We start from the raw sequence: 27330 nt of genomic DNA, 5'->3' as shown, positions 1-27330 counted from the left end.
GGGCAGGGGCACCCTAGAACACACAAGTTGATCATTGATCTCTTAGCCGTGTGCGAAGCCCTGCGCCGGTAGCTTCATCATCACCTTCATCATGCCGTCGTGCTGACAAAGCTCTCCCTCGACACTCAGCTGGATCGAGAGTTCGTGGGACGTCACCGAGCCGAACGTGTGCAGATCGCGGAGGTGACGTACTTTCGGTACTAGGATCGGTCGATCGTGAAGACGTATGACTGCATCAACCGCGTTGTCATAACGCTTCCACTTACGGTCTACGAGGGTACATAGACAACACTCTCCCCTCTCGTTGCTATGCATCACCATGATCTTGCGTGTGCGTAGGAATTTTTTGAAATTACTGCGTTCCCCAACAGCCTGTGCTGCTCTCTGCCTTGCATGGCGATATGCATGCGCCTCAGACTCCAGTGGCCGTGGCCGCAGGCTCAGCGGTGCAGGCATGAGCACCCAACGCCACCCGGAGGAGCAGGAGCTGGAGGTGTCGGGCGCCATCGGTCGCCCTACCGCTTGACCCAGGAAGGCGCGGAGTTGCAGCGGCCCCTCCGGGCCACCGGGGATGCTGTGGAGGAGGAGCTCCTGCCCCTATCCATCCGCGAGATGACGACAATGCGTAGCGCGTGGTCCTTGTCGTCCGGCATGGATGAGTCCTCCTTAACGAGCTTCGGCTAGTTGATGGAGTCGAATTCGCTGTCGGATTTGTTGTCGACCATGATGAAGGGAAGGGTAGAAGAAGGGGAAGAGACGAGCAATGGAGCGAAGCAGTCAAGTGGAGTAAGTATGAACAGGGTTTGATCCGAGTGGGAAATTTGTGGGGACATGGGTGTGAACGGTATAGGCCAGCATGGGCCGGTCTGACGTGGCGGTAACGTCCGGACGCATCCGGTCCGTCCTATATATGGGTAGGGTACGGGATGGGGCAGACCGCTAGGATGTTTGGGAAGGGCACGGGAGCTCTGGTTGTGAATGCTCATAACAGAGAAATAATGGATTGGATTTTTACGAGAAAAATCCTTCAAACAGAGTATAGGTCATTGTGACTTGGAGATCGAGAATCAGTGAGAACCAACCTTACAGAAGATCTGTTACAGACTGAGGTGGGAATCGATGGTTGGTTGGGTCCAAATCACAAGGAGTTACATTGGCAGCCTGGATTGAAATCGAGGGAGGTTAATCAGTAAGCTCATTCCATGGGTTGAAACTCGTAAGTGTAGCATTTTTTATAGGCGAGCGTGTTCTATACCTGGCCAGAAATCAGGCCAGGCCGGACCTAATAAAACTCGTAGAAGAAAACCTAGGCCTGGCCTGGCCATCAGTCCTAGATTTCAGGCCTAGGCCGGACCCATTAGAGGAAAAGCTCGCCGGGCATCAGGCTAGGCCTCTTTCCTAAAATGCAAATATGCCAAGACAAGCCCCTCGAACCGGCTTTCGGGCTCAAAACTTAGGCCCAGGCCCGGCCCACAGGCAATACCGGGCCGGGTCAGGTTGGGCTTTTTCGGGTCGGGCCGGCCGGGCCAGGGTGTGCTCCGAGCTCCTTCCGTCTCTCCTCGCGACGTCCGTTCGACTGTTGTTGCTGTTTTGTCTGACGGGCTCTATCTCCGCGCGCGCGCACCTCCACCACACAACATCCTCACACTGACGTCCTCGCGGTAGACACAAATGGCGGCGGTCGCGACCATCCTCTGCGGCGGCGCCGTCGCCGGCCACCAGCGGTCACGCCGCCGCGCAGCCCCGTCGCTCCATGTCAGAGGCGGCTCCGCCTCGGACGCCGCCCACCTTGTCTGCGGTAGGAAGCTCCGCCCGGCGCTGTTCCCCGCTTCCTCCTTCGGCGCCCTGCCCCTGTCTTCTCCGGGGAGTAGGAAGCTCCTCCGGACGTCGGCTTCCGCGGCCACCCCCTCATCCGACTCCCAGGGGTTAGTGTCTCTTGGCTCTTGCCTTCCCACCCCCTCATCAGGCCAGGCCTCTTTCCTGCATTACGGAGTGAATTCCACATTTTATCCATTAGTTGTGCCGTTGTAACAGCCTTTACTTCATTTATTTAAAAAAAAATCTTCCATAGTGATTTTGTTATTTTTCCCAAACTGAAGAGCTCGATCTACTTCTTAGGACAACTGACAGCTGACTGGGCACACAGCTCAGACGCTTGTTCGCTAGGGAAACACCAAACAATGCCTAATTCTTTCAAAATTTTAGCCAAATTCTACAAATTTGTGCCCTAACCCCTCCATCTTTCTAATTAAGGGATACAAGATGAAGTTCGACCCCTTACGCTTAAATCATGCTTTCTTCTAAATACTGTAATAATACTAGTTAGCTAACCAATGCTCATAATTTCCTCCGATAGCACTCTGTTTGGATGCCAATGCTGCTATGCTATATCTATTATGTTATCGACTTACTGAGTGAAAATACTTTGTCCTGCCAAATTCATGAATTTTTTGGGATGTGATTTCACATGCATACTTTAGTTGGTCTAAATATGTATAGTATTCGTGAACATGCTCTCAACATAGGAGAAAATGTGCATTACTACTAATGGTATGTGGCCCTAAGAGCTGAGGTTATTCATTTCTATCCACTTGTGTTCAAAGTACACGCAGTCATGCATGTTAAGTAGGATAATACGTGCCCACGGTAAGTGAGGACGGTAGTCTTCAATAGTTTCCTACCTACATGCGCATGTGTGTCACGTGTGGTCATGCATGTCAGCTGTGTGCTTGTGCCTGTACGCTCGCAGTCTCATTAGTTTCAATAGTGTGAGAGAGTTTTATTTTGTGATTAAGTATTTCTGTCATGTTTTCCTAACAAATCTCAATGTGTGTGTGTGTGTGTGTGTGTGTCTATGTTGTACTTGTTGTTTTCTCAAAAATTAAAAATCTCAAAGTGTAGGATTTGACACAAACCTTCATGAGAGCTTTGAGATTAGTCTTGTTGCCCCAACACGACTTGTTGTGTCAGTGTGTCACCCTAACACAACCTATTGTTGTCACTTACAGCCAAGCAAAGCCCATCGGGTTTTTGGAGAGGTACCCGGCTCTTGTCACTGGTTTCTTCTTCTTCATGTGGTATGCTCACTCACCTCACTTGCGGGTCATATATCAGACAGTATAAATGTAAACCACAGATCTCTAATGGTTGCTATTTTGATATAATTTGTAGGTATTTTTTGAATGTGATATTTAACATCCTCAACAAGAAGATCTTTGATTACTTCCCCTATCCATAGTATGTGTCAGAATTCTCTTTTATGCTGCGATTAGTTCTGTTCATCATCTAAAACTTTTGCCAATTCACACAGCTTTGTGTCGGTGACCCATCTTTCTGTTGGAGTCTTGTACTGCCTTATCAGCTGGAGCACCGGTCTCCTAAAGCGTGCGGTATTTCTCACCACAACCCTGACTCATGGTTCGTTATATTTAGTCACAAGTAGTGATCAGCATTTCACAAAATTAATTTTGAAAACATGTAGCATTGGGTCATCTGTTTATATGTTTATTTTCTGAAGTACTTAACACAATTACTGATAATAATTTATTGGTGCCATACTCCTTATGATCAGGCCTGCTTATGATTGGCTAACGATGTTGGTTCTCGATGGATATATACACAACTGAAACAGCCGAAACATTTACACAAATCACTCGAACTGCAACATTTTCTTTCTTTTTCTTTACCTGTTTGCAATCAACTGATGACTCATTTTCCCTGATCTCTTACACTATGGTGCTATAGAGTGCTTTTCTGAAAAATTCAGGAATTTACAAATGATGACATGGGATTCTAAGAACCACACTGAACTATGCATAAAATGTAAATTTAGTTCTTCATTGAGAATTTTTTCTATATCTCTGTGAATCATCAAGTGTTTATTGTCCATGTTCTTTTTATGTTAATGTCATTATTTCTGGAGGAAGTAGTAAACCCAATACTGTTGTACTCTTGTAGCCGATGAATTCGACGCTTCTGAAGCTGCTGCTGCCAGTTGCAATTTGCCATGCCATCGGTCATGTAACGAGCACTGTGTCTTTTGCTGCTGTATCGGTCTCATTTGCCCACACCATTAAAGGTGCTGCAACGATATTCTAATTTTGTTCTCCGTTTGTTATGCTGACGTTTTTGCTTTTTTATATATGTTTTCAAGCTTTTAAGGAAAATATTTTTAATATTTTAATAACAAATAAATACAATCCAGCTCTCGAGCCGTTCTTCAATGCCGCTGCTTCACAGTTTATTCTCGGGCAGCAAGTTCCCTTCACATTGTGGTTATCTCTGGCTCCAGTTGTGATAGGTAATTTCTGGTTATTGCAGTTTTTGCTTGTGATGCTATCCATATATAACTTAGGACTTTTTCTGCACAATATTTTCATCATCACTGTTATAATGGTTTAATATTCACACAAAGTTTTAGCTTCCCATGTTTTATGCTGTTTTATTTGGGACAAGAGGAAAATATATGTTATAGAACACATAATTATCCATGTGGTTGATGTGCAAGTGTTGTAGATTGTCCTTTTCGTTTTGATGTGTGACGATGTATATGGGGTTGCTTGGGTCATAAGGTGTGACTAGCAAGATTGCTAAGATGAGCACCGTAGGCACTAGGCATGATAGTTTCTTTGTTGACACAATGATTGTAGAATCATGTTAGGATTACACCTCGAAAATCATGATTCTTATAATGAGATGTGGACCAGGATTAACTATTTTAAACTGAACAGGTGTATCAATCGCATCTCTCACTGAACTCTCATTCAACTGGACTGGTTTCATCAATGCCATGATTTCTAATATCTCATTCACCTACCGTAGCATTTATTCGAAGAAAGCTATGGTTTGTGTCTTGCTTTAAGGTTTTGCACCCATTTTTCCTTCCTCTTGAAGAATTCGTATTTAACAACTTTTCTCGTTATTTCTATTTGTCCCAGACTGACATGGATAGCACCAATCTGTATGCCTATATCTCTATAATTGCTCTCATCGTCTGCATTCCTCCAGCACTCATTGTAAGTCTATATTTATCACTAAACTTTAGATAATATGACACTGCAACTAATGTCACAAGTTCCTGTTCTTGTATGTGTGGACATGGCTGCATGCAGTTTGTATATGCAATTATGTCTAAGTAGATGATGCCCATGCGTTGGTGTGGGCATGACAATCCCAAATATTCTGTATGAACAATCTAGCATCATGATTAAGAGAGCATATATTACGTTTATAATTTTGATTATAATATGAGTATTGTTTCTGAAACACAAACAGTTGCGAGAATATGCAATGGAATAAAAAATTGCTTGTCCTGCAGCATTATGGCTTGTGACTGCGCGATTAAACTGATTCTTGGATATAGACTCCTATTCACAAACTACTTTTACTGCCAATTCTGCATGTATAGACCATTGATTGTGATATACTACCTCTGAAAACTAATATAAGATCGTTTAGATCACTAAAGTAGTGACCTAAGCGATCTTATATTAGTTTACAGAGGGAGTATTTATTCATCAGTGTTAACTTGCAGATTGAAGGACCTCAACTAGTGCAGCATGGATTTAAAGATGCAATTGCCAAAGTTGGATTAGCAAAATTAGTTTCCAATATTTTCTTGGCGGGCTTGTTCTATCACCTTTATAACCAGGTATAAAGTTTCACTTCAAGATGATATGAATCAACTTCAACTGTGCCAACCACAGTGTGACTCTCCATCTAGTGCACATGGACTTCTTTTAGTTGTTCAGATACAGAAGATATCGCAAGATATGCATTATACTTGTGCCATTTTGATGATAGTTTTGTTATTCTTTAATTTATCTGTTATAATTTGGTCCTAAAAGAATTCTGGACATACAGGTTGCAACAAACACATTGCAGCGAGTGGCCCCTCTAACACATGCCGTCGGCAACGTGTTGAAACGTGTCTTTGTCATCGGCTTCTCAATCATCATTTTCGGTATCACTAAAATCTGTTGTTTCTTAAAGATCGATACATATGTCTGGCTCTTGTTTTTTTGTACTAGTGTACTCTTGTCACATAATACTTTTTGGAATGCTGAGCAGGCAACAAGATCACCACACAAACTGGAATTGGCACAGCCATTGCTATTTCTGGTGTTGCCCTATACTCAGTTATCAAGGCTAAGATTGAGGAGAAAAAGGTATGTTAATCCTTACTAGGTGTTCTAAATCAGAATAATTGGATTGTGTTGCATAATTCTACTATTCAATAGTAATTTCCGTATTTTTGCTAGCTGCCTACTAGCTTTGTTGTGGATAAAAGGTTAATTAATATTCTTAGTGTTTGTGTCCTGCTCAGGAAGGTGCGGCGGCGGCGGCTCCTTGAAGATGGAATAAGGTCCTCTCCGCCTAGCCCCCGTCCTGACAGTGCGTCTTGCGTTGTTGGAGGGCATGTGGATGTGTGTCTTCGGCGGACTGCTTGGGATTCAGTCGGTATTGGTCTTTGCCGAATCTCCGTTGATCCAGTGTTTGTCCGTGTGTATACAAGTTGTACCTTCCAATCTGTGGTTCTCTTCATCGTCGATGGTTGATGTTCTGGTGCCTTGGTCGTGTGGGCTCTTAGCATAGCATGATGACTTCCCGACTATATTTAGTACAACAAGTTTTGCCCGGCCCGTTGAGGGAGAGGCGATGACAGAGGTGTGCTTTCGGCTCGCTCCAGTGCTTTAGTCGGCGCTAGGTTGTCTATGAAACTAGATGTAATTTTTATTATTTTTAGTGTTCTTTGTACTGCCATGATAGATAATGCATAGATCAATTTTTTTTAATATCTTAGGGTAGTTTAAGCCAGACTTCTTGCAGCTCAGCTTAATATACGGCTGGAGAACTATTAAAAGACCAACCTCTTCGTCCTGGTCAAATTTAATTTCCTAGCCGGGGGTCCCAGCTAGTCCTATGTGGCGCCTACCTAGCAAATGTCAAGCCAAGCCTGCGAATCAACTTGTGGTTGAGTTGGTTAGGTGGACACTGGTATCCCCAACCCACCAGGGTTCAAATCCTGGTGCTCGCATTATTCCTGGATTTATTTCAGGATTTCCGGTGATATGCTTTCAGTGGGAGGAGACGTTCCCGTCGACGACGAGGCGTCTACAGTGACTTCGTAAATCTCAAGATAATATGCCGGCTCAGTCTCTCGAAGGTGCTCATAGGGGTAGGGTGTGCGTCTGTGCGTTCATAGGGGTGAGTGTATGCGCGTGTATATGAGCGCTTGTGTCTGTACTGATGCTCAAAAAAAATGTCAAGCCAAGCCAAGTGAACCCCAAGGAGAGCTGCCACCTCGGTCGCTCTCACGACTTCAGAGACACCCAACCGCCACCAACCTGGATCCCCTCCTTCCTCATTCCTCCTCACCATCACCGGCCTCCACGGCCAACCGATGGTGTTGGTCGGCGGGCTTTCTCTCTCAGAGCATCTCTAGCAGATCTCGTATATCCCGTCCCGCAAAATTCGGTTTAAGGAATACTACAAAATGTTTTTTTCGCAAATGATATGACTTTTGTTCGTAGATCCCATAAAATATTTTATGTTCCCGGTAAAATTGCACCAACCCCTCTAAAAAGTGTCTGTTAAATTAAAATTGGATCCGCGTGTCTTGCCGGTGACAGCGCCGCTGTGGAGCAATACGAGGACCACGGGGATGGACGCGACGACCAGGCAGCAGCTCGTGGCGGCGGCGGTGGCAACTAGCTAGCTAGCGGTGACTACAGCAGCTTGCGGGCGGCGGCGGAGGCATGCGGCGGCAGCGGTGAGTTTTGGCCGGAATAGAGCTCGGGAAGCCATGGCGCTGACTGCAGGAAAGCGGCTGGGGCTGAAATTTTCCTCCCAACAAAAGGAAGGGGATCCTCCAAAACAGGGTGAAATTCCATATATAGAGAGAAATTGAGCTCGTGGATGCGGGATCCCACAGAAAAAATTATGAGACAACCAAATTTGGAGTATTTGTTCAGGCCGGGTTTACAGGATGGATCCCTCAAACCGGCGGTTATTATAGCGGACGGCCCGAGATCAACTAGAGACAGGCGCCACCAAGGTGGTAAAACGACGTCAAGGACGCCGCCGCCGTCCGATCTAGTAGCTGGATCTAAGGCTTTTACCCAGAGAAAGAACAGAGTATGCGGGGAACAATGCATCACACAACGGCACCTCCAGGGAGGGATCCAACGCCGAAGGGCGTCGCTGCCGCCGGTGCCGGCCGAAGCCGACACACGGCTTTCACCCGAAGCATCACTCGCGCCATCTGTTTGCTGAGCTACGCCGCTGCTGAGACCGGAGTCACCACCGCCCAGAGGCACCAACCTCCTGCAACGACGGCTACCGAGCACCCGCAGAACCAACACCAGGCTGCCGAAGCAGCCAAAGGGGGTGGAACGGAGCACGGGGTGCCGAGCGGGTGCCAGATCGGTTGGAGGACGCGAGCAGAGGAGGCACCTCGCGCGCCCGATCTCGATCTGGCCGGAAGAAGAGGAATGGCTGGCCACCGACCTGGCCCTGCCCCCACGCCGCCCGAGCAGTCGCAGGAGATGGCATGACCACCACGCCGAGGCTAGGGACCGCACGCCGACGCCCAAAGCCAGCCGCTGGCCCGGATCCGGCGCGCCGGCCAGATCCGCCGCCGCGGGGAGCGTGATGAAGCACGGACTAGCGAGACGCTAATTCGCACGTGTAGATGTCCCAATCTTTCACGACGATACTTGATTAACAGTCCGTCCCCTTGTTCCTCCTCACAACCTCGAATAATATTTTTTTACCCGTGCACGAAAATACATGAACAAAGATAAAGACCCAGTTGGATCAGCACGTAGGCGTTGATGTGATCATCAACCCTCCGTCGCTAGTAAATTCCCCTCATGGAAAATCACACAAGATACACATGATCTGGTCGCCCTGAACTCGGGCGTTTTCTGTATTTTTATTCAACTCCAAAACTGATCCTTACATTGGCCGGGACTAGCCTATTATATAAGCGAACACATACCAAACACACGTAACAAACCAATCTTTAAACAGACTCTTCTATCCTATCTCAACTAATCAAGTACTTTTTTTATTCGGCAACGTTGACCACCCAACTAAACGTGCAAGGCTTGGACTCCATAAAATATCGGAAATGTTAACGCCCACACGTGTGGGCGTTTGCACATCGCCCACACGCCTCCATCACCACTCATTTTGCCACGTATGAATAGATGAGATCAGCAGATTTTTTTTTGGTTTTTGGCTTAAAAATATTGTATCTCCTAAATAAAAAAGCGAACTAAAAATCCGTTTTCACCATTAAATTCGTCTCGACGAGATCTTCAAAACTAGACCCCATGTTGATATGTTTCGACGAATTTTTTTTTTTGCCAGAAGTTGCCACGATGTTTACACTACAGTTGCCATATGGCTTAAACTAAAGTTGCCATGTGGCAATTTTAGTTTGTAGATCATGGCAATTTTAGTATTTTGATGATGGCAACTCCAGTACTTTGACCATGAAAATTATTTTTTGTATGAACCATGGCAATTTTAGTTTATGGTTCATGGCAAGTCTAGTTTCTTAATTCCCCGTTTTATAAATGTCAAAATTTACTTTTAAATGTAGAAGAAAATAGCTGAAACATATCATGGCAACTTTAGTGTAAACATCATGGCAATTTATATGCAATAGACATGGCAACTTTTAATTCAAAAAAAAAAATTCATCAAAACATATCAACATGGGATCTAGTTTCGAAGATCTCATCGCGAGGGATTTAATGGTGAAAACGGATTTTCAATCGGATTTTCCGTTTAAGAGATAAAACATTTTAAAAACTGAAAATCCAAAAAGATTCCTACATGCATGCATGCGATGACATGGCAATCTGTTTACATTAGAGACGTGTGGTGCGTCTCCCTTCCTGCCACACGTGTGGCAGTTAGCGCGACCCTAAAATATTCACGTTGCCTCTAGTGTATACTTAAATTACCTACCTAAATCTACAGGTATTGGAAAAGATCCAATCAATAATATGCATGGAGGCGTACGAAATGTGGGCTTTATTTTTTCTGGCTTTGGTTCTTCATCAGCGTCCAATCTGCGACTTGTCCTTCTATGTATTGGTACACGTCCTGTATGATGAGCAACAATATGTACTGATTCCTTTTCAAATACTGAAGCAATTCTAGGTCCACAAAGCTGACGCACACGACCATCAGTTCCTCGACGAAATTTGACCGCATGCGTGGCATTATTTTCCGTAACTTTTCCATGACTGGACTCATTAACTGGCTCAGTTTTAGTAGGATTATCGATCAACCGCGCCATGCACGTATCAGAGCGCCTGTGAGCGCCACGGCCAAGCGCCGGTGAGCAGGCTGCACGCCACCTCAACGCCACCCCTGCCCCTCCCCTCCCCTCCCCCTCCCCGCGCTCACCGCGCCCTCGGCCCCGAGCTCGAGTAAAGACGCCACCGAGATGACCCCAGCCACCCGGCCACCACGCGTCCGCCGTGGATCTCCCCGAGCCACCTTCAGAGGCAGGGGGCCGCCGCCACCGCGGTGAGGCCAGCGGCAGCGGTGGAGGAGAGGAGGCGCAGGGGAGGGGGCCGCCGACGACGTGCGAAGTTCCCCCGAGTCGCCCGAGCGGAGCGACGTGGGGGTCTCTTTTCCGCTTCCTTTTCTTTGGTTTTTGTTTGTCATTTTTTCAATGTTAGTTGTTTGGTTCATAGGATTGAATCCTGTAAGAATTTTTTCTAGAAATTCTAGTATCCACTCAAACCTCTTTGAGACCTTCTCTGCATCATATGATAGTAATAGAAAACTTGTAGGAAATGAGACGTCATGTATCTCATATCCTATCTGTATGAGTAGAAATAGGAAGAGAGATGTTTTTTTAAACGAGGCAAAAGACTTGCCATTTTCATTGTTTAAGAAGGAGTGAGAATTGCCCGGTTAATTGACGGAAAACCGGGCTAAAACCAGTACAATCCAACCCATATAACATGGGTATCACCGGCCAACCTGGCCATCGACATGGGATCAGAGAGCTACAAAGAGGACAGCTACACCGAAACCATGAAGGCACATGCCAACAGAAGGCCACACGCGCGAACAACTGACAGCTTCAACTCTGACGCCGATCATCACAAGGGAAATATGCAGGACTTGCGCCGACCGTGCCCGCCGTAGCCGACCACCGAGCGCCTGTCATCGTCACCGCATGGACACACTCCACCGCAGCTTCGACTTCAAAGCAACCAAGCAACCACAGAAGAGCACCTCGGACACGCCGGAAAGATCCGACTACCGAAGCCCGAGGCGCGACCAAAGCTCTGTTGGGGAACGTAGTAATTTCAAAAAAAATCCTATGCACACGCAAGATCATGGTGATGCATAGCAACGAGAGGGGAGAGTGTTGTCCACGTACCCTCATAGACCGGAAGCAGAAGCGTTAGCACAACGCGGTTGATGTAGTCGTACGTCTTCACGATCCGACCGATCAAGTACCGAACGTACGGCACCTCCGAGTTCAGCACACGTTCAGCCCGATGACGTCCCTCGAACTCCGATCCAGCCGAGTGTTGAGGGAGAGTTTCATCAGCACGACGGCGTGGTGACGATGTTGATGTTCTACCGACGCAGGGCTTCGCCTAAGCACCGCTACAGTAATATCGAGGTGGACTATGGTGGAGGGGGGCACCGCACACGGCTAAGAGATCAAACGATCAATTGTTGTGTCTCTGGGGTGCCCCCTGCCCCCGTATATAAAGGAGCAAGGGGGGGTGCGGCCGGCCAGGGAGTAGGCGCGCCAGGAGGAGTCCTACTCCCGATGGGAGTAGGACTCCCTCCCCCGCTTCCTAGTTGGATTAGGACTTGGGAGGGGGAAAGAGTGGAGGAGAAGAAGGAAGGGGGGCGCCGCCCCCTCTCCTTGTCTTATTCGGACTGGGGGGGAGGGGCGCGCGGCCCAGCCCTAGCCGCCTCTCCTCTCTTGCACCTAGGCCCACTAAGGCCCATTAAGTCCCCGGGGGGTTCCGGTAACCTCCCGGTACTCTCGTAAAATCCCATTTCACCCATAACACTTCCGATATCCAAACATAGGCTTCCAATATATCAATCTTCATGTCTCAACCATTTCGAGACTCCTCGTCATGTCCGTGATCACATCCGGGACTCCGAACAACCTTCGGTACATCAAAACATATAAACTCATAATATAACTGTCATCGAAACGTTAAGCGTGCGGACCCTACGGGTTCGAGAACTATGTAGACATGACCGAGACACGTCTCCGGTCAATAACCAACAATGGAACCTGGATGCTCATATTGGCTCCCACATATTCTACGAAGATCTTTATCGGTCAAACCGCATAACAACATACGTTGTTCCCTTTTTCATCGGTATGTTACTTGCCCGAGATTCGATCGTCGGTATCTCAATACCTAGTTCAATCTCGTTACCGGCAAGTCTCTTTACTCGTTCTGTAATACATCATCCTGCAACTAACTCATTAGTAGCAATACATGCAAGGCTTAAGTGATGTGCATTACCGAGAGGGCCCAGAGATACCTCTCCGACATTCGGAGTGACAAATCATAATCTCGAAATACGCCAACCCAACAAATACCTTTGGAGACACCTGTAGAGCACCTTTATAATCACCCAGTTACATTGTGACGTTTGGTAGCACACAAAGTGTTACTCCGGTAAACGGGAGTTGCATAATCTCATAGTCATAGGAACATGTATAAGTCATGAAGAAAGCAATAGCAGAATACTAAACGATCGTGTGCTAAGCTAACGGAATGGGTCATGTCAATCACATCATTCTCCTAATGATGTGACCCCGTTAATTAAATGACAACTCATGTCTATGGTTCGGAAACATAACCATCTTTGATCAACGAGCTAGTCAAGTAGAGGCATACTAGTGACAATCTGTTTGTCTATGTATTCACACATGTATTATGTTTCCGGTTAATACAATTCTAGCATGAATAATAAACATTTATCATGATATAAGGAAATAAATAATAACTTTATTATTGCCTCTAGGGCATATTTCCTTCAGTCTCCCACTTGCACTAGAGTCAATAATCTAGATTATACAGTAATGATTCTAACACCCATGGAGCCTTGGTGTTGATCATGTTTTGCTCGTGGAAGAGGCTTAGTCAACGGGTCTGCAACATTCAGATCCGTATGTATCTTGCAAATCTCTATGTCTCCCACCTGGACTAGATCCCGGATGGAATTGAAGCGTCTCTTGATGTGCTTGGTTCTCTTGTGAAATCTGGATTCCCTCGCCAAGGCAATTGCTCTAGTATTGTCACAAAAGATTTTCATTGGACCCGATGCACTAGGTATGACACCTGGATCGGATATGAACTCCTTCATCTAGACTCCTTCATTTGCCGCTTCCGAAGCAGCTATGTACTCCGCTTCACATGTAGATCCCGCTACGACGCTTTGTTTAGAACTGCACCAACTGACAGCTCCACCGTTTAATGTAAACACGTATCCGGTTTGCGATTTAGAATCGTCCGGATCAGTGTCAAAGCTTGCATCAACGTAACCATTTACGACGAGCTCTTTATCACCTCCATATACGAGAAGCATATCCTTAGTCCTTTTCAGGTATTTCAGGATGTTCTTGACCGCTGTCCAGTGATCCACTCCTGGATTACTTTGGTACCTCCCTGCTAGACTTATAGCAAGGCACACATCAGGCCTGGTACACAGCATTGCATACATGATAGATCCTATTGCTGATGCATAGGGAACATCTTTCATATTCTCTCTATCTTCTGCAGTGGTCGGGCATTGAGTCTTACTCAATTTCACACCTTGTAACACAGGCAAGAATCCTTTCACCTTTCTTTGCTTGATCCATTTTGAACTTCTTCAAAATTTTGTCAAGGTATGTGTTGTGAAAGTCCAATTAAGCGTCTTGATCTATCTCTATAGATCTTAATGCCTAATATGTAAGCAGCTTCACCGAGGTCTTTCATTGAAAAACTCTTATTCAAGTATCCCTTTATGCTATCCAGAAATTCTATATCATTTCCAATCAACAATATGTCATCCACATATAATATACAGAAATGCTACAGAGCTCCCACTCACTTTCTTGTAAATACAAGCTTCTCCAAAAGTCTGTATAAAACCAATGCTTTGATCACACTATCAAAGCGTTTATTCCAACTCCGAGAGGCTTGCACCAGTCCATAAATGGATCGCTGGAGCTTGCACACTTTGTTAGCTCCCTTTGGATCGACAAAACCTTCCGGTTGCATCATATACAACTCTTCTTCCAGAAATCCATTCAGGAATGCAGTTTTGACATCCATTTGCCAAATTTCATAATCATAAAATGCAGCAATTGCTAACATGATTCGGACAGACTTAAGCATCGCTACGGGTGAGAAGGTCTCATCGTAGTCAACTCCTTGAACTTGTCAAAACCTTTCGCAACAAGTCGACCTTTGTAGACAGTAACATTACCGTCAGCGTCAGTCTTCTTCTTGAAGATCCATTTATTCTCTATGGCTTGCCGATCATCGGGCAAGTCAACCAAAGTCCACACTTTGTTCTCATACATGGATCCCATCTCAGATTTCATGGCCTCAAGCCATTTTGCGGAATCTGGGCTCACCATCGCTTCTTCATAGTTCGTAGGTTCATCATGATCTAGTAGCATGACTTCCAGAACAGGATTACCGTACCACTCTGGTGCGGATCTTACTCTGGTTGATCTACGAGGTTCAGTAGCAACTTGATCTGAAGTTCCATGATCATCATCATTAACTTCCTCACTAATTGGTGTAGGCGTCACAGAAACCGGTTTCTGTGATGAACTACTTTCCAATAGAGGAGCAGGTATAGTTACCTCATCAAGTTCCACTTTCCTCCCACTCACTTCTTTCGAGAGAAACTCCTTCTCTAGAAAGGATCCATTCTTAGCAACGAATGTCTTGCCTTCGGATCTGTGATAGAAGGTGTACCCAACAGTCTCCTTTGGGTATCCTATGAAGACACATTTCTCCGATTTGGGTTCGAGCTTATCAGGTTGAAGCTTTTTCACATAAGCATCGCAGCCCCAAACTTTCAGAAACGACAACTTTGGTTTCTTGCCAAACCACAGTTCATAAGGCGTCGTCTCAACGGATTGATGGTGCCCTATTTAACGTGAATGCGGCCGTCTCTAAAGCATAACCCCAAAATGATAGCGGTAAATCTGAGAGACATCATAGATCGCACCATATCTAGTAAAGTACGATTACGACGTTCGGACACACCATTACGCTGTGGTGTTCCGGGTGGCGTGAGTTGCGAAACTATTCCGCATTATTTCAAATGTAGACCAAACTCGTAACTCAAATATTCTCCTCCACGATCAGATCGTAGAAACTTTATTTTCTTGTTACGATGATTTTCAACTTCACTCTGAAATTCTTTGAACTTTTCAAATGTTTCAGACTTATGTTTCATTAAGTAGATATACCCATATCTGCTTAAGTCATCTGTGAAGGTGAGAAAATAACGATATCCGCCACGAGCCTCAATATTCATCGGACCCGGACCACATATATCTGTATGTATGATTTCCAACAAATCTGTTGCTCTCTCCATAGTACCGGAGAACGGCGTTTTAGTCATCTTGCCTATGAGGCACGGTTCGCAAGTACCAAGTGATTCATAATCAAAAAGTCCATCAGTATGGAGTTTCCTCATGCGCTTTACACCGATATGACCTAAATGGTAGTGCCACAAATAAGTTGCACTATCATTATCAACTCTGCATCTTTTGGCTTCAACATTATGAATATGTGTATCACTACTATCGAGATTCATCAAAAATAGACCACTCTTCAAGGGTGCATGACCATAAAAGATATTACTCATATAAATAGAACAACCATTATTCTCTGATTTAAATGAATAACCGTCTCGCATCAAACAAGATCCAGATATAATGTTCATGCTTAACGCTGGCACCAAATAACAATTATTTAGGTCTAATACTAATCCCGAAGGTAGATGTAGAGGTAGCGTGCCGACTGCGATCACATCGACTTTGGAACCATTTCCCACGCGCATCGTCACCTTGTCCTTTGCCAGTGTTCGCTTAATCAGTAGTCCCTGTTTCGAGTTGCAAATATTAGCAATAGAACCAGTATCAAATACCCAGGTGCTACTGCGAGCTCTAGTAAGGTACACATCAATAACATGTATATCACATATACCTTTGTTCACCTTGCCATCCTTCTTATCCGCCAAATACTTGGGGCAGTTCCGCTTCCAGTGACCAGTCTGTTTGCAGTAGAAGCACTCAATTTCAGGCTTAGGTCCATACTTGGGTTTCTTCTCCTGAGCAGCAACTTGCTTGTTGTTCTTCTTGAAGTTCCTCTTTCCATTTCCCTTTACCCTTCTTGAAACTGGTGGTCTTACTGACCATCAACACTTGATGCTCCTTCTTGATTTCTACCTCTGCAGCCTTTAGCATTGCGAAGAGCTTGGGAATTGTCTTATCCATCCCTTGCATATTATAGTTCATCACTAAGCTCTTGTAGCTTGGTGGCAGTGATTGTAGAACTCTGTCAATGACACTATCAACCGAAATATTAACTCCTAGCCGAGTCAAGTGATTATGGTACCTAGACATTCTGAGTATATGTTCACTGACAGAACTATTCTCCTCCATCTTGCAGCTGTAGAACTTATTGGAGACTTCATATCTCTCAATCCGGGCATTTGCTTGAATATTATCTTCAACTCCTGGAACATCTCATATGCTCCATGACGTTCAAAACGTCGTTGAAGTCCAGGTTCTAAGCCGTAAAGCATGGCACACTGAACTACCGAGTAGTCATCAGCTTTGCTCTGCTAGACGTTCTTAACGTCGTCAGTTGCATCAGCAGCAGGCCTAGCACTCAGCGGTGCTTCCAGAACGTAATTCTTCTGAGCAGCAATGAGGATAATCCTCAAGTTACGGACCCAATCCGTGTAATTTCTACCATCATCTTTCAACTTTGCTTTCTCAAGGAACACATTAAAATTCAACGGAACAACAGCACGGGCCATCTATCTACAATCAAACATAGACAAGCAAGATACTATCAGGTACTAAGTTCATGATAAATTTAAGTTCAATTAATCATATTTACTTAAGAACTCCCACTTAGAAAGACATCCCTCTAATCTTCTAAGTGACCACGTGATCCAAATCAACTAAACCATAACCGATCATCACATGAAATGGAGTAGTTTTCAATGGTGAACATCACTATGTTGATCATATCTACTATATGATTCACGCTCGACCTTTCGGTCTCAGTGTTCCGAGGCCATATCTGCATATGCCAGGCTCGTCAAGTTTAACCTGAGTGTTCTGTGTGTGCAAAACTGGCTTGCACCCATTGTAGATGGATGTAGAGCTTATCACACCCGATCATCACGTGGTGTCTGGGCACGACGAACTTTGGCAACGATGCATACTCAGCGAGAACACTTTTTATCTTGAAATTTAGTGAGAGATCATCTTATAATGCTACCGTCAATCAAAGCAAGATAAGATGCATAAAAGATAAACATCGCATGCAATCAATATAAGTGATATGATATGGCCATCATCATCTTGTGCTTGTGCTCTCCATCTCCAAAGCACCGTCATGATCACCATCGTCACCGGCGCGACACCTTGATCTCCATCGTAGCATCGTTGTCGTCTCGCCAATCTTATGCTTTCACGACTATCGCTACTGCTTAGTGATAAAGTAAAGCATTGCAGGGTGATTGCATTGCATACAATAAAGTGACAACCATATGGCTCTTGCCAGTTGCCGATAACTCAGTTACAAAACATGATCATCTCATACAATAAAATTTAGCATCATGTCTTGACCATATTGAAGGAAATATGCCCTAGAGGCAATAATAAAGTTATTATTTATTTCCTTATAATCATGATAAATGTTTATTATTCATGCTAGAATTGTATTAACCGGAAACATAATACATGTGTGAATACATAGACAAAAAAAGTGTCACTAGTATGCCTCTACTTGACTAGCTCGTTAATCAAAGATGGTTATGTTTCCTAACCATGAACAATGAGTTGTTATTTGATTAACGGGATCACATCATTAAGAGAATGATCTGACTGACATGACCCATTCCATTAGCTTAGCACCCGATCGTTTAGTATGTTGCTATTGCTTTCTTCATGACTTATACATGTTCCTATAACTATGAGAATGCAACTCCCGTTTACCGGAGGAACACTTTGGGTACTACCAAACGTCACAACGTAACTGGGTGATTATAAAGGAGTACTACAGGTGTCTCCAAAGGTACATGTTGGGTTGGCGTATTTCGAGATTAGGTTTTGTCACTCCGATTGTCGGAGAGGTATCTCTGGGCCCTCTCGGTAATGCACATCACATAAGCCTTGCAAGCATTGCAACTAATGAGTTAGTTGCGAGATGATGTATTACAGAACGAGTAAAGAGACTTGCCGGTAACGAGATTGAACTAGGTATTGGATACCGACGATCGAATCTCGGGCAAGTAACATACCGATGACAAAGGGAACAACGTATGTTGTTATGCGGTCTGACCGATAAAGATCTTCGTAGAATATGTAGGAGCCAATATGGGCATCCAGGTCCCGCTATTGGTTATTGACCCGGAGACGTGTCTCGGTCATGTCTACATTGTTCTCGAACCCGTAGGGTCCGCACGCTTAAGGTTACGATGACAGTTATATTATGAGTTTATGCATTTTGATGTACCGAAGGTTGTTCGGAAGTCCCGGATGTGAATCACGGACATGACGAGGAGTCTCGAAATGGTCGAGACATAAAGATTGAATATTGGAAAGCCTATGTTTGGATATCGGAAGTGTTCCGGGTGAAATCGGGATTTACCGAGTAACCGGGAAGGTTACCGGAACCCCCCGGGAGCTAAATGGGCCATGATGGGCCTTAGTGGAAAAGAGAAGAGCAGCCCCACATGGGCTGCGCGCCTCCCCCTTCCCCTAGTCCTATTAGGACTAGGAGAGGTGGCCGCCCCCTCTCTCTCTTTTCCCCCTCCGTGAATCCTATTCCAACTAGGATTGGGGGGGGGGATCCTACTCCCAGAGGGAGTAGGACTCTCCTCGGCGCGCCTCTCCTTGCCGCCAGCCTCCCCCCTCTAATCCTTTATATACTGGAGGCAGAGGCACCCCAGAAAAACACAAGTTGATCCACGTGATCTATTCCTTAGCCGTGTGCGGTGCCCCAGCCACCATATTCCTCGATAATACTGTAGCGGAGTTTAGGCGAAGCCCTGCTGCTGTAGTACATCAAGATCGTCACCACGCCGTCGTGCTGACGGAACTCTTCCCCGACACTTTGCTGGATCGGAGTCCGGGGATCGTCATCGAGCTGAACGTGTGCTCGAACTCGGAGGTGCCGTAGTTTCGGTGCTTGATCGGTTGGATCGTGAAGACGTACGACTACTTCCTCTACGTTGTGTCAACGCTTCCGCAGTCGGTCTGCGTGGGTACGTAGACAACACTCTCCCCTCTCGTTGCTATGCATCACATGATCTTGCGTGTGCGTAGGAATTTTTTTGAAATTACTACGAAACCCAACAGTGGCATCAGAGCCGGTTATTTATGTTGATGTTATATGCACGAGTAGAACACAAGTGAGTTGTGGGCGATATAAGTTATACTGCCTACCAGCATGTCATACTTTGGTTCGGCGGCATTGTTGGACGAGATGACCCGGACCAACATTACGCGTACGCTTACGCGAGACCGGTTCCCCCGACGTGCTTTGCACATAGGTGGCTTGCGGGCGACTGTATCTCCAACTTTAGTTGAACCGAGTATGGCTAACGCCCGGTCCGATGAATATTGAGGCTCGTGGCGGATATCGTTATTTTCTCACCTTCAGAGATGACTTAAGCAGATATGGGTATATCTACTTAATGAAACACAAGTCTGAAACATTCGAAAAGTTCAAAGAATTTCAGAGTGAAGTTGAAAATCATCGTAACAAGAAAATAAAGTTTCTACGATCTGATCGTGGAGGAGAATATTTGAGTTACGAGTTTGGTGTACATTTGAAAAATTGTGGAATAGTTTCGCAACTCACGCCACCCGGAACACCTCAGCGTAATGGTGTGTCCGAACGTCGTAATCGTACTTTACTGGATATGGTGCGATCTATGATGTCTCTTACTGATTTACCGCTATCGTTTTGGGGATACGCTCTAGAGACGGCCGCATTCACGTTAAATAGGGCACCATCAAAATCCGTTGAGACGACACCTTATGAACTGTGGTTTGGCAAGAAACCAAAGTTGTCGTTTCTAAAAGTTTGGGGCTGCGATGCTTATGTGAAAAAGCTTCAACCTGATAAGCTCGAACCCAAATCGGAGAAATGTGTCTTCATAGGATATCCAAAGGAAACTATTGGATACACCTTCTATCACAGATCCGAAGGCAAGACATTCGTTGCTAAGAATGGATCCTTTCTAGAGAAGGAGTTTCTCTCGAAAGAAGTGAGTGGGAGGAAAGTAGAACTTGACGAGGTAACTGTACCTTCTCCCTTATTGGAAAGTAGTACATCACAGAAAACTGTTCCTGTGACACCTACACCAGTTAGTGAGGAAGTTAATGATAATGATCATGAAACTTCAGAACAAGATACTACTGAACCTCGTAGATCAACCAGAGTAAGATCCGCACCAGAGTGGTACGGTAATCCTGTTCTGGAAGTCATGCTACTAGATCATGATGAACCTACGAAGTATGAAGAAGCGATGATGAGCCCAGATTCCGCAAAGTGGCTTGAAGCCATGAAATCTGAGATGGGATCCATGTATGAGAACAAAGTATGGACTTTGGTTGACTTGCCCGATGATCGGCAAGCAATTGAGAATAAATGGATCTTTAAGAAGAAGACTGACGCTGATGGTAATGTTACTGTCTACAAAGCTCGACTTGTCGCGAAAGGTTTTCGGCAAGTTCAAGGCATTGACTACGATGAGACCTTCTCACCCGTAGCGATGCTTAAGTCTGTCCGAATCATGTTAGCAATTGCCGCATTTTATGATTATGAAATTTGGCAAATGGATGTCAAAACTGCATTCCTGAATGGATTTCTGGAAGAAGAGTTGTATATGATGCAACCGGAAGGTTTTGTCGATCCAAAGGGAGCTAACAAAGTGTGCAAGCTCCAGCGATCCATTTATGGACTGGTGCAAGCCTCTCGGAGTTGGAATAAATGCTTTGATAGTGTGATCAAAGCATTTGGTTTTGTACAGACTTTTGGAGAAGCTTGTATTTACAAGAAAGTGAGTGGGAGCTCTGTAGCATTTCTAATATTATATGTGGATGACATATTGTTGGTTGGAAATGATATATAATTTCTGGATAACATAAAGGGATACTTGAATAAGAGTTTTTCAATGAAAGACCTCCGTGAAGCTACTTATATATTGGGCATCAAGATCTATAGAGATAGATCAAAACGCTTAATTGGACTTTCACAAACAACATACCTTGACAAAATTTTGAAGAAGTTCAAAATGGATCAAGCAAAGAAAGTAGCGATGCTTAAGTCTGTCCGAATCATGTTAGCAATTGCCGCATTTTATGATTATGAAATTTGGCAAATGGATGTCAAAACTGCATTCCTGAATGGATTTCTGGAAGAAGAGTTGTATATGATGCAACCGGAAGGTTTTGTCGATCCAAAGGGAGCTAACAAAGTGTGCAAGCTCCAGCGATCCATTTATGGACTGGTGCAAGCCTCTCGGAGTTGGAATAAATGCTTTGATAGTGTGATCAAAGCATTTGGTTTTGTACAGACTTTTGGAGAAGCTTGTATTTACAAGAAAGTGAGTGGGAGCTCTGTAGCATTTCTAATATTATATGTGGATGACATATTGTTGGTTGGAAATGATATATAATTTCTGGATAACATAAAGGGATACTTGAATAAGAGTTTTTCAATGAAAGACCTCCGTGAAGCTACTTATATATTGGGCATCAAGATCTATAGAGATAGATCAAAACGCTTAATTGGACTTTCACAAACAACATACCTTGACAAAATTTTGAAGAAGTTCAAAATGGATCAAGCAAAGAAAGGGTTCTTGCCTGTGTTACAAGGTATGAAGTTGAGTAAGACTCAATGCCCGACCACTGCAGAAGATAGAGAGAAAATAAAAGATGTTCCCTATGCTTTAGCCATAGGATCTATCATGTATGCAATGTTGTGTACCAGACCTGATGTGTGCCTTGCTATAAGTCTAGCAGGGAGGTACCAAAGTAATCCAGGAGTGGATCACTGGACAGCGGTCAAGAACATCCTGAAATACCTGAAAAGGACTAAGGATATGCTTCTCGTATATGGAGGTGATAAAGAGCTCGTCGTAAATGGTTACGTTGATGCAAGCTTTGACACTGATCCGGACGATTCTAAATCGCAAACCGGATACGTGTTTACATTAAACGGTGGAGCTGTCAGTTGGTGCAGTTCTAAACAAAGCGTCGTAGCGGGATCTACATGTGAAGCGGAGTACATAGCTGCTTCGGAAGCGGCAAATGAAGGAGTCTAGATGAAGGAGTTCATATCCGATCCAGGTGTCATACCTAGTGCATCGGGTCCAATGAAAATCTTTTGTGACAATACTGGTGCAATTGCCTTGGCAAAGGAATCCAGATTTCACAAGAGAACCAAGCACATCAAGAGACGCTTCAATTCCATCCGGGATCTAGTCCAGGTGGGAGACATAGAGATTTGCAAGATACATACGGATCTGAATGTTGCAGACCCGTTGACTAAGCCTCTTCCACGAGCAAAACATGATCAGGTGGTTCCGAGGTACCCACAATCTTAGTAATGACATATTAGATCTAATAACTGAGATCACGTTCACCCTCTGACTTCCTTTATACGGGATCTCCGTTATTATTTCAATAATAAATAAAGGAATATAGTACTATTTACAAATTTATTCATGCTAGAATTGTATTAACCGAAAACATAATACATGTGTGAATACATAGACAAACAAAGTGTCACTAGTATGCCTCTACTTGACTAGCTCGTTAATCAAAGATGGTTATGTTTCCTAACCATGAACAAAGTGTTGTTATTTGATTAACGAGGTCACATCATTAGTTGAATGATCTGATTGACATGACCCATTCCATTAGCTTAGCACCCGATCGTTTAGTATGTTGCTATTGCTTTCTTCATGACATATACATGTTCCTATGACTATGGATGCAACTCCCGTTTGCCGGAGGAACACTTTGGGTGCTACCAAACGTCACAACGTAACTGGGTGATTATAAAGGAGCATTACAGGTGTCTCCAAAGGTAGACGTTGGGTTGGCGTATTTCGAGATTAGGATTTGTCACTCCGATTGTCAGAGAGGTATCTCTGGGCCCTCTCGGTAATGCACATCACTTAAGCCTTGCAAGCATTGCAACTAAATGAGTTAGTTGCGGGATGATGTATTACAGAACGAGTAAAGAGACTTGCCGGTAACGAGATTGAACTAGGTATAGGAATTCCAACGATCAATCTCGGGCAAGTAACATACCGATGACAAAGGGAACAACGTATGTTGTTATGCGGTCTGACCGATAAAGATCTTCGTAGAATATGTAGGAGCCAATATGGGCATCCAGGTCCCACTATTGGTTATTGACCGGAGACGTGTCTCGGTCATGTCTACATTGTTCTCGAACCCGTAGGGTCCGCACGCTTAAGGTTACGATGACAGTTATATTATGAGTTTATGCATTTTGATGTACCGAAGGTTGTTCGGAGTCCCGGATGTGATCACGGACATAACGAGGAGTCTCAAAATGGTCGAGACATAAAGATTGATATATTGGAAGCCTATGTTTGGATATCGAAAGTGTTCCGGGTGAAATCGGGATTTTACCGGAGTACCGGGAAGGTTACCGGAACCCCCCGGGAGCTAAATGGGCCATGATGGGCCTTAGTGGAAAAGAGAAGAGGCAGCCCTACATGGGCTGCGCGCCTCCCCCTTCCCCTAGTCCTATTAGGACTAGGAGAGGTGGCCGCCCCCCTCCTTCTCTTTTCCCCCTCCGCGAATCCTATTCCAACTAGGGGGGGGGGGGGGGAATCCTACTCCCAAAGGGAGTAGGACTCTCCTGGCGCACCCCTTGTGGCCGGCCAGCCTCCCCCCTTTGGTCCTTTATATACTGAGGTAGAGGCACCCTAGAACACACAAGTTGATCCACGTGATCTATTCCTTAGCCGTGTGCGGTGCCCCCAGCCACCATATTCCTCGATTATACTGTAGCGGAGTTTAAGGCGAAGCCCTGCTGCTGTAGTGCATCAAGATCGTCACCACGCCGTCGTGCTGACGGAACTCTTCCCCGACACTTTGCTGGATCGGAGTCCGGGGATCGTCATCGAGCTGAACGTGTGCTCGAACTCAGAGGTGCCGTAGTTTCGGTGCTTGATCGGTCGGATCGGGAAGACGTACGACTACTTCCTCTACGTTGCGTCAACGCTTCCGCAGTCGGTCTGCGTGGGTACGTAGACAACACTCTCCCCTCTCGTTGCTATGCATCACATGATCTTGCGTGAGCGTAGGAATTTTTTTGAAATTACTACGAAACCCAACACAAACGTCACAACGTAACTGGGTGATTATAAAGGAGTACTACAGGTGTCTCCAAAGGTACATGTTGGGTTGGCGTATTTCGAGATTAGGTTTTGTCACTCCGATTGTCAGAGAGGTATCTCTGGGCCCTCTCGGTAATGCACATCACATAAGCCTTGCAAGCATTGCAACTAATGAGTTAGTTGCGAGATGATGTATTACAGAACGAGTAAAGAGACTTGCCGGTAACGAGATTGAACTAGGTATTGGATACCGACGATCGAATCTCGGGCAAGTAACATACCGATGACAAAGGGAACAACGTATGTTGTTATGCGGTCTGACCGATAAAGATCTTCGTAGAATATGTAGGAGCCAATATGGGCATCCAGGTCCCGCTATTGGTTATTGACCGGAGACGTGTCTCGGTCATGTCTACATTGTTCTCGAACCCGTAGGGTCCGCACGCTTAAGGTTACGATGACAGTTATATTATGAGTTTATGCATTTTTATGTACCGAAGGTTGTTCGGAGTCGTGGATGTGATCACGGACATGACGAGGAGTCTCAAAATGGTCGAGACATGACGGTTGATATATTGGAAGCCTATGTTTGGATATCGGAAGTGTTCCGGGTGAAATCAGGATTTTACCGGAGTACCGGGAGGTTGAGGGAGAGTTTCATCAGCACGACGGCGTGGTGACGATGACGAGTGTTGAGGGAGAGTTTCATCAGCACGACGGCGTGGTGACGATGTTGATGTTCTACCGACGCAGGGCTTTGCCTAAGCACCGCTACAGTAATATCGAGGTGGACTATGGTGGAGGGGGCCACCACACATGGCTAAAAGATCAAACGATCAATTGTTGTGTCTCTAGGGTGCCCCCTGCCCCCGTATATAAAGGAGCAAGGGGAGTGCGGCCGGCCAGGGAGTAGGCGTGCCAGGAGGAGTCCTACTCCCACCGGGAGTAGGACTCCCCCCCCCCTTTCCTAGTTGGATTAGGACTTGGGAGGGGGAAAGAGTGGAGGAGAAGAAGGAAGGGGGGGCGCTGCCCCCCTCTCCTTGTCCTATTCGGACTGGGGGGGAGGGGTGCGCGGCCCAGCCCTAGCCGCCTCTCCTCTCTTCCACCTAGGCCCACTAAGGCCCATTAAGTCACCGGGGGGTTCCGGTAACCTCCCGGTACTCCGGTAAAATCCTGATTTCACCCGGAACACTTCCGATATCCAAACATAGGCTTCCAATATATCAACCGTCATGTCTCGACCATTTCGAGACTCCTCGTCATGTCCGTGATCACATCCGGGACTCCGAACAACCTTTGGTACATCAAAACATATAAACTCATAATATAACTGTCATCGAAACGTTAAGCGTGCGGACCCTACGGGTTCGAGAACTATGTAGACATGACCGAGACACGTCTCCGGTCAATAACCAACAGCGGAACCTGGATGCTCATATTGACTCCCACATATTCTACGAAGATCTTTATCGGTCAAACCGCATAACAACATACGTTGTTCCCTTTGTCATCGGTATGTTACTTGCCCGAGATCCGATCGTCGGTATCTCAATACCTAGTTCAATCTCGTTACCGGCAAGTCTCTTTACTCGTTCTGTAATACATCATCCCGCAACTAACTCATTAGTAGCAATGCTTGCAAGGCTTAAGTGATGTGCATTACCGAGAGGGCCCAGAGATACCTCTCCGACATTCGGAGTGACAAATCCTAATCTCGAAATACGCCAACCCAACAAGTACCTTTGGAGACACCTGTAGAGCACCTTTATAATCACCCAGTTACGTTGTGACATTTGGTAGCACACAAAGTGTTCCTCCGGTAAACGGGAGTTGCATAATCTCATAGTCATAGGAACATGTATAAGTCATGAAGAAAGCAATAGCATAATACTAAACGATCGTGTGCTAAGCTAACGGAATGGATCATGTCAATCACATCATTCTCCTAATGATGTGACCCCGTTAATCAAATGACAACTCATGTCTATGGTTAGGAAACATAACCATCTTTGATCAACGAGCTAGTCAAGTAGAGGCATACCAGTGACAATCTGTTTGTCTATGTATTCACACATGTATTATGTTTCCGGTTAATACAATTCTAGCATGAATAATAAACATTTATCATGATATAAGGAAATAAATAATAACTTTATTATTGCCTCTAGGGCATATTTCCTTCAAGCTCCTCTCGACGCCATCATCGTTGCCAAACAGAAATCAGCGCCCCCGAAATGGCCGCCTCAGCAAACTACGCGGCGAAGATGCTGCAAACCACGCGGCAAAGATGCCGCCATCCACTGGTCTCTAGGTTGTGGCCGGCTCCGAGACGATGCCCCCAAGGAGGCGGAAGACGTGAAGGCGCCTTCATCGCCCGATCTCGAAGATTTGAGGTTTCCCTCCGGAGCCAAGGCCACGGGGAGGGGGGAGGAGCACCACACAACAACACTTCCAAGAAAAAGCACGACGCCCACGGGTGTCGCCGTTGCCAGATCTAGCAGAGGCCGGACATAGGATTTCTCCTGGAGATGCTCAACCACCACCTGCTCGCACCAACGCAGCCAACGAACCCCATCCTGCTGAGGCCGACCTCGAACTGGCCGTGGGATCCCGTGACCCACCACGCCCAGATGCGCGCACCACCCCCCAGCCGAAGCCGCTTCCACCAAA

General features: G+C 45.5%; 1 protein-coding gene across 2 annotated transcripts; it reads left to right on the top strand.

The window, feature by feature from the left end:
- Positions 1–1585: 1585 nt before the first annotated feature.
- On the top strand, positions 1586–6794 carry LOC125547133 (triose phosphate/phosphate translocator, chloroplastic-like). 2 transcript variants are annotated; one of them, XM_048711137.1, is made up of 12 exons: positions 1586–1925; positions 3009–3077; positions 3172–3237; positions 3311–3389; positions 3958–4078; positions 4205–4300; positions 4731–4843; positions 4938–5015; positions 5534–5650; positions 5863–5962; positions 6070–6167; positions 6326–6794. In XM_048711137.1, the coding sequence occupies exons 1-12, from the start codon at positions 1672–1674 to the stop codon at positions 6350–6352; spliced, it is 1218 nt and encodes a 405-aa protein (XP_048567094.1). In that variant the 5' UTR covers positions 1586–1671; the 3' UTR covers positions 6353–6794. The 2 variants fall into 2 exon arrangements, with proteins under 2 accessions (XP_048567094.1, XP_048567091.1); XM_048711134.1 differs by having other exon boundaries at positions 6308–6794.
- The last annotated feature ends 20536 nt before the right edge of the window (positions 6795–27330 follow it).

Source organism: Triticum urartu, chromosome 1, assembly GCF_003073215.2.
Source record: "Triticum urartu cultivar G1812 chromosome 1, Tu2.1, whole genome shotgun sequence".
In the NCBI taxonomy this organism is placed as follows: domain Eukaryota; kingdom Viridiplantae; phylum Streptophyta; class Magnoliopsida; order Poales; family Poaceae; genus Triticum; species Triticum urartu.
The sequence above is the reverse complement of the archived record's forward strand: the minus strand, read 5'-3'. Positions and strand labels throughout refer to the sequence as shown.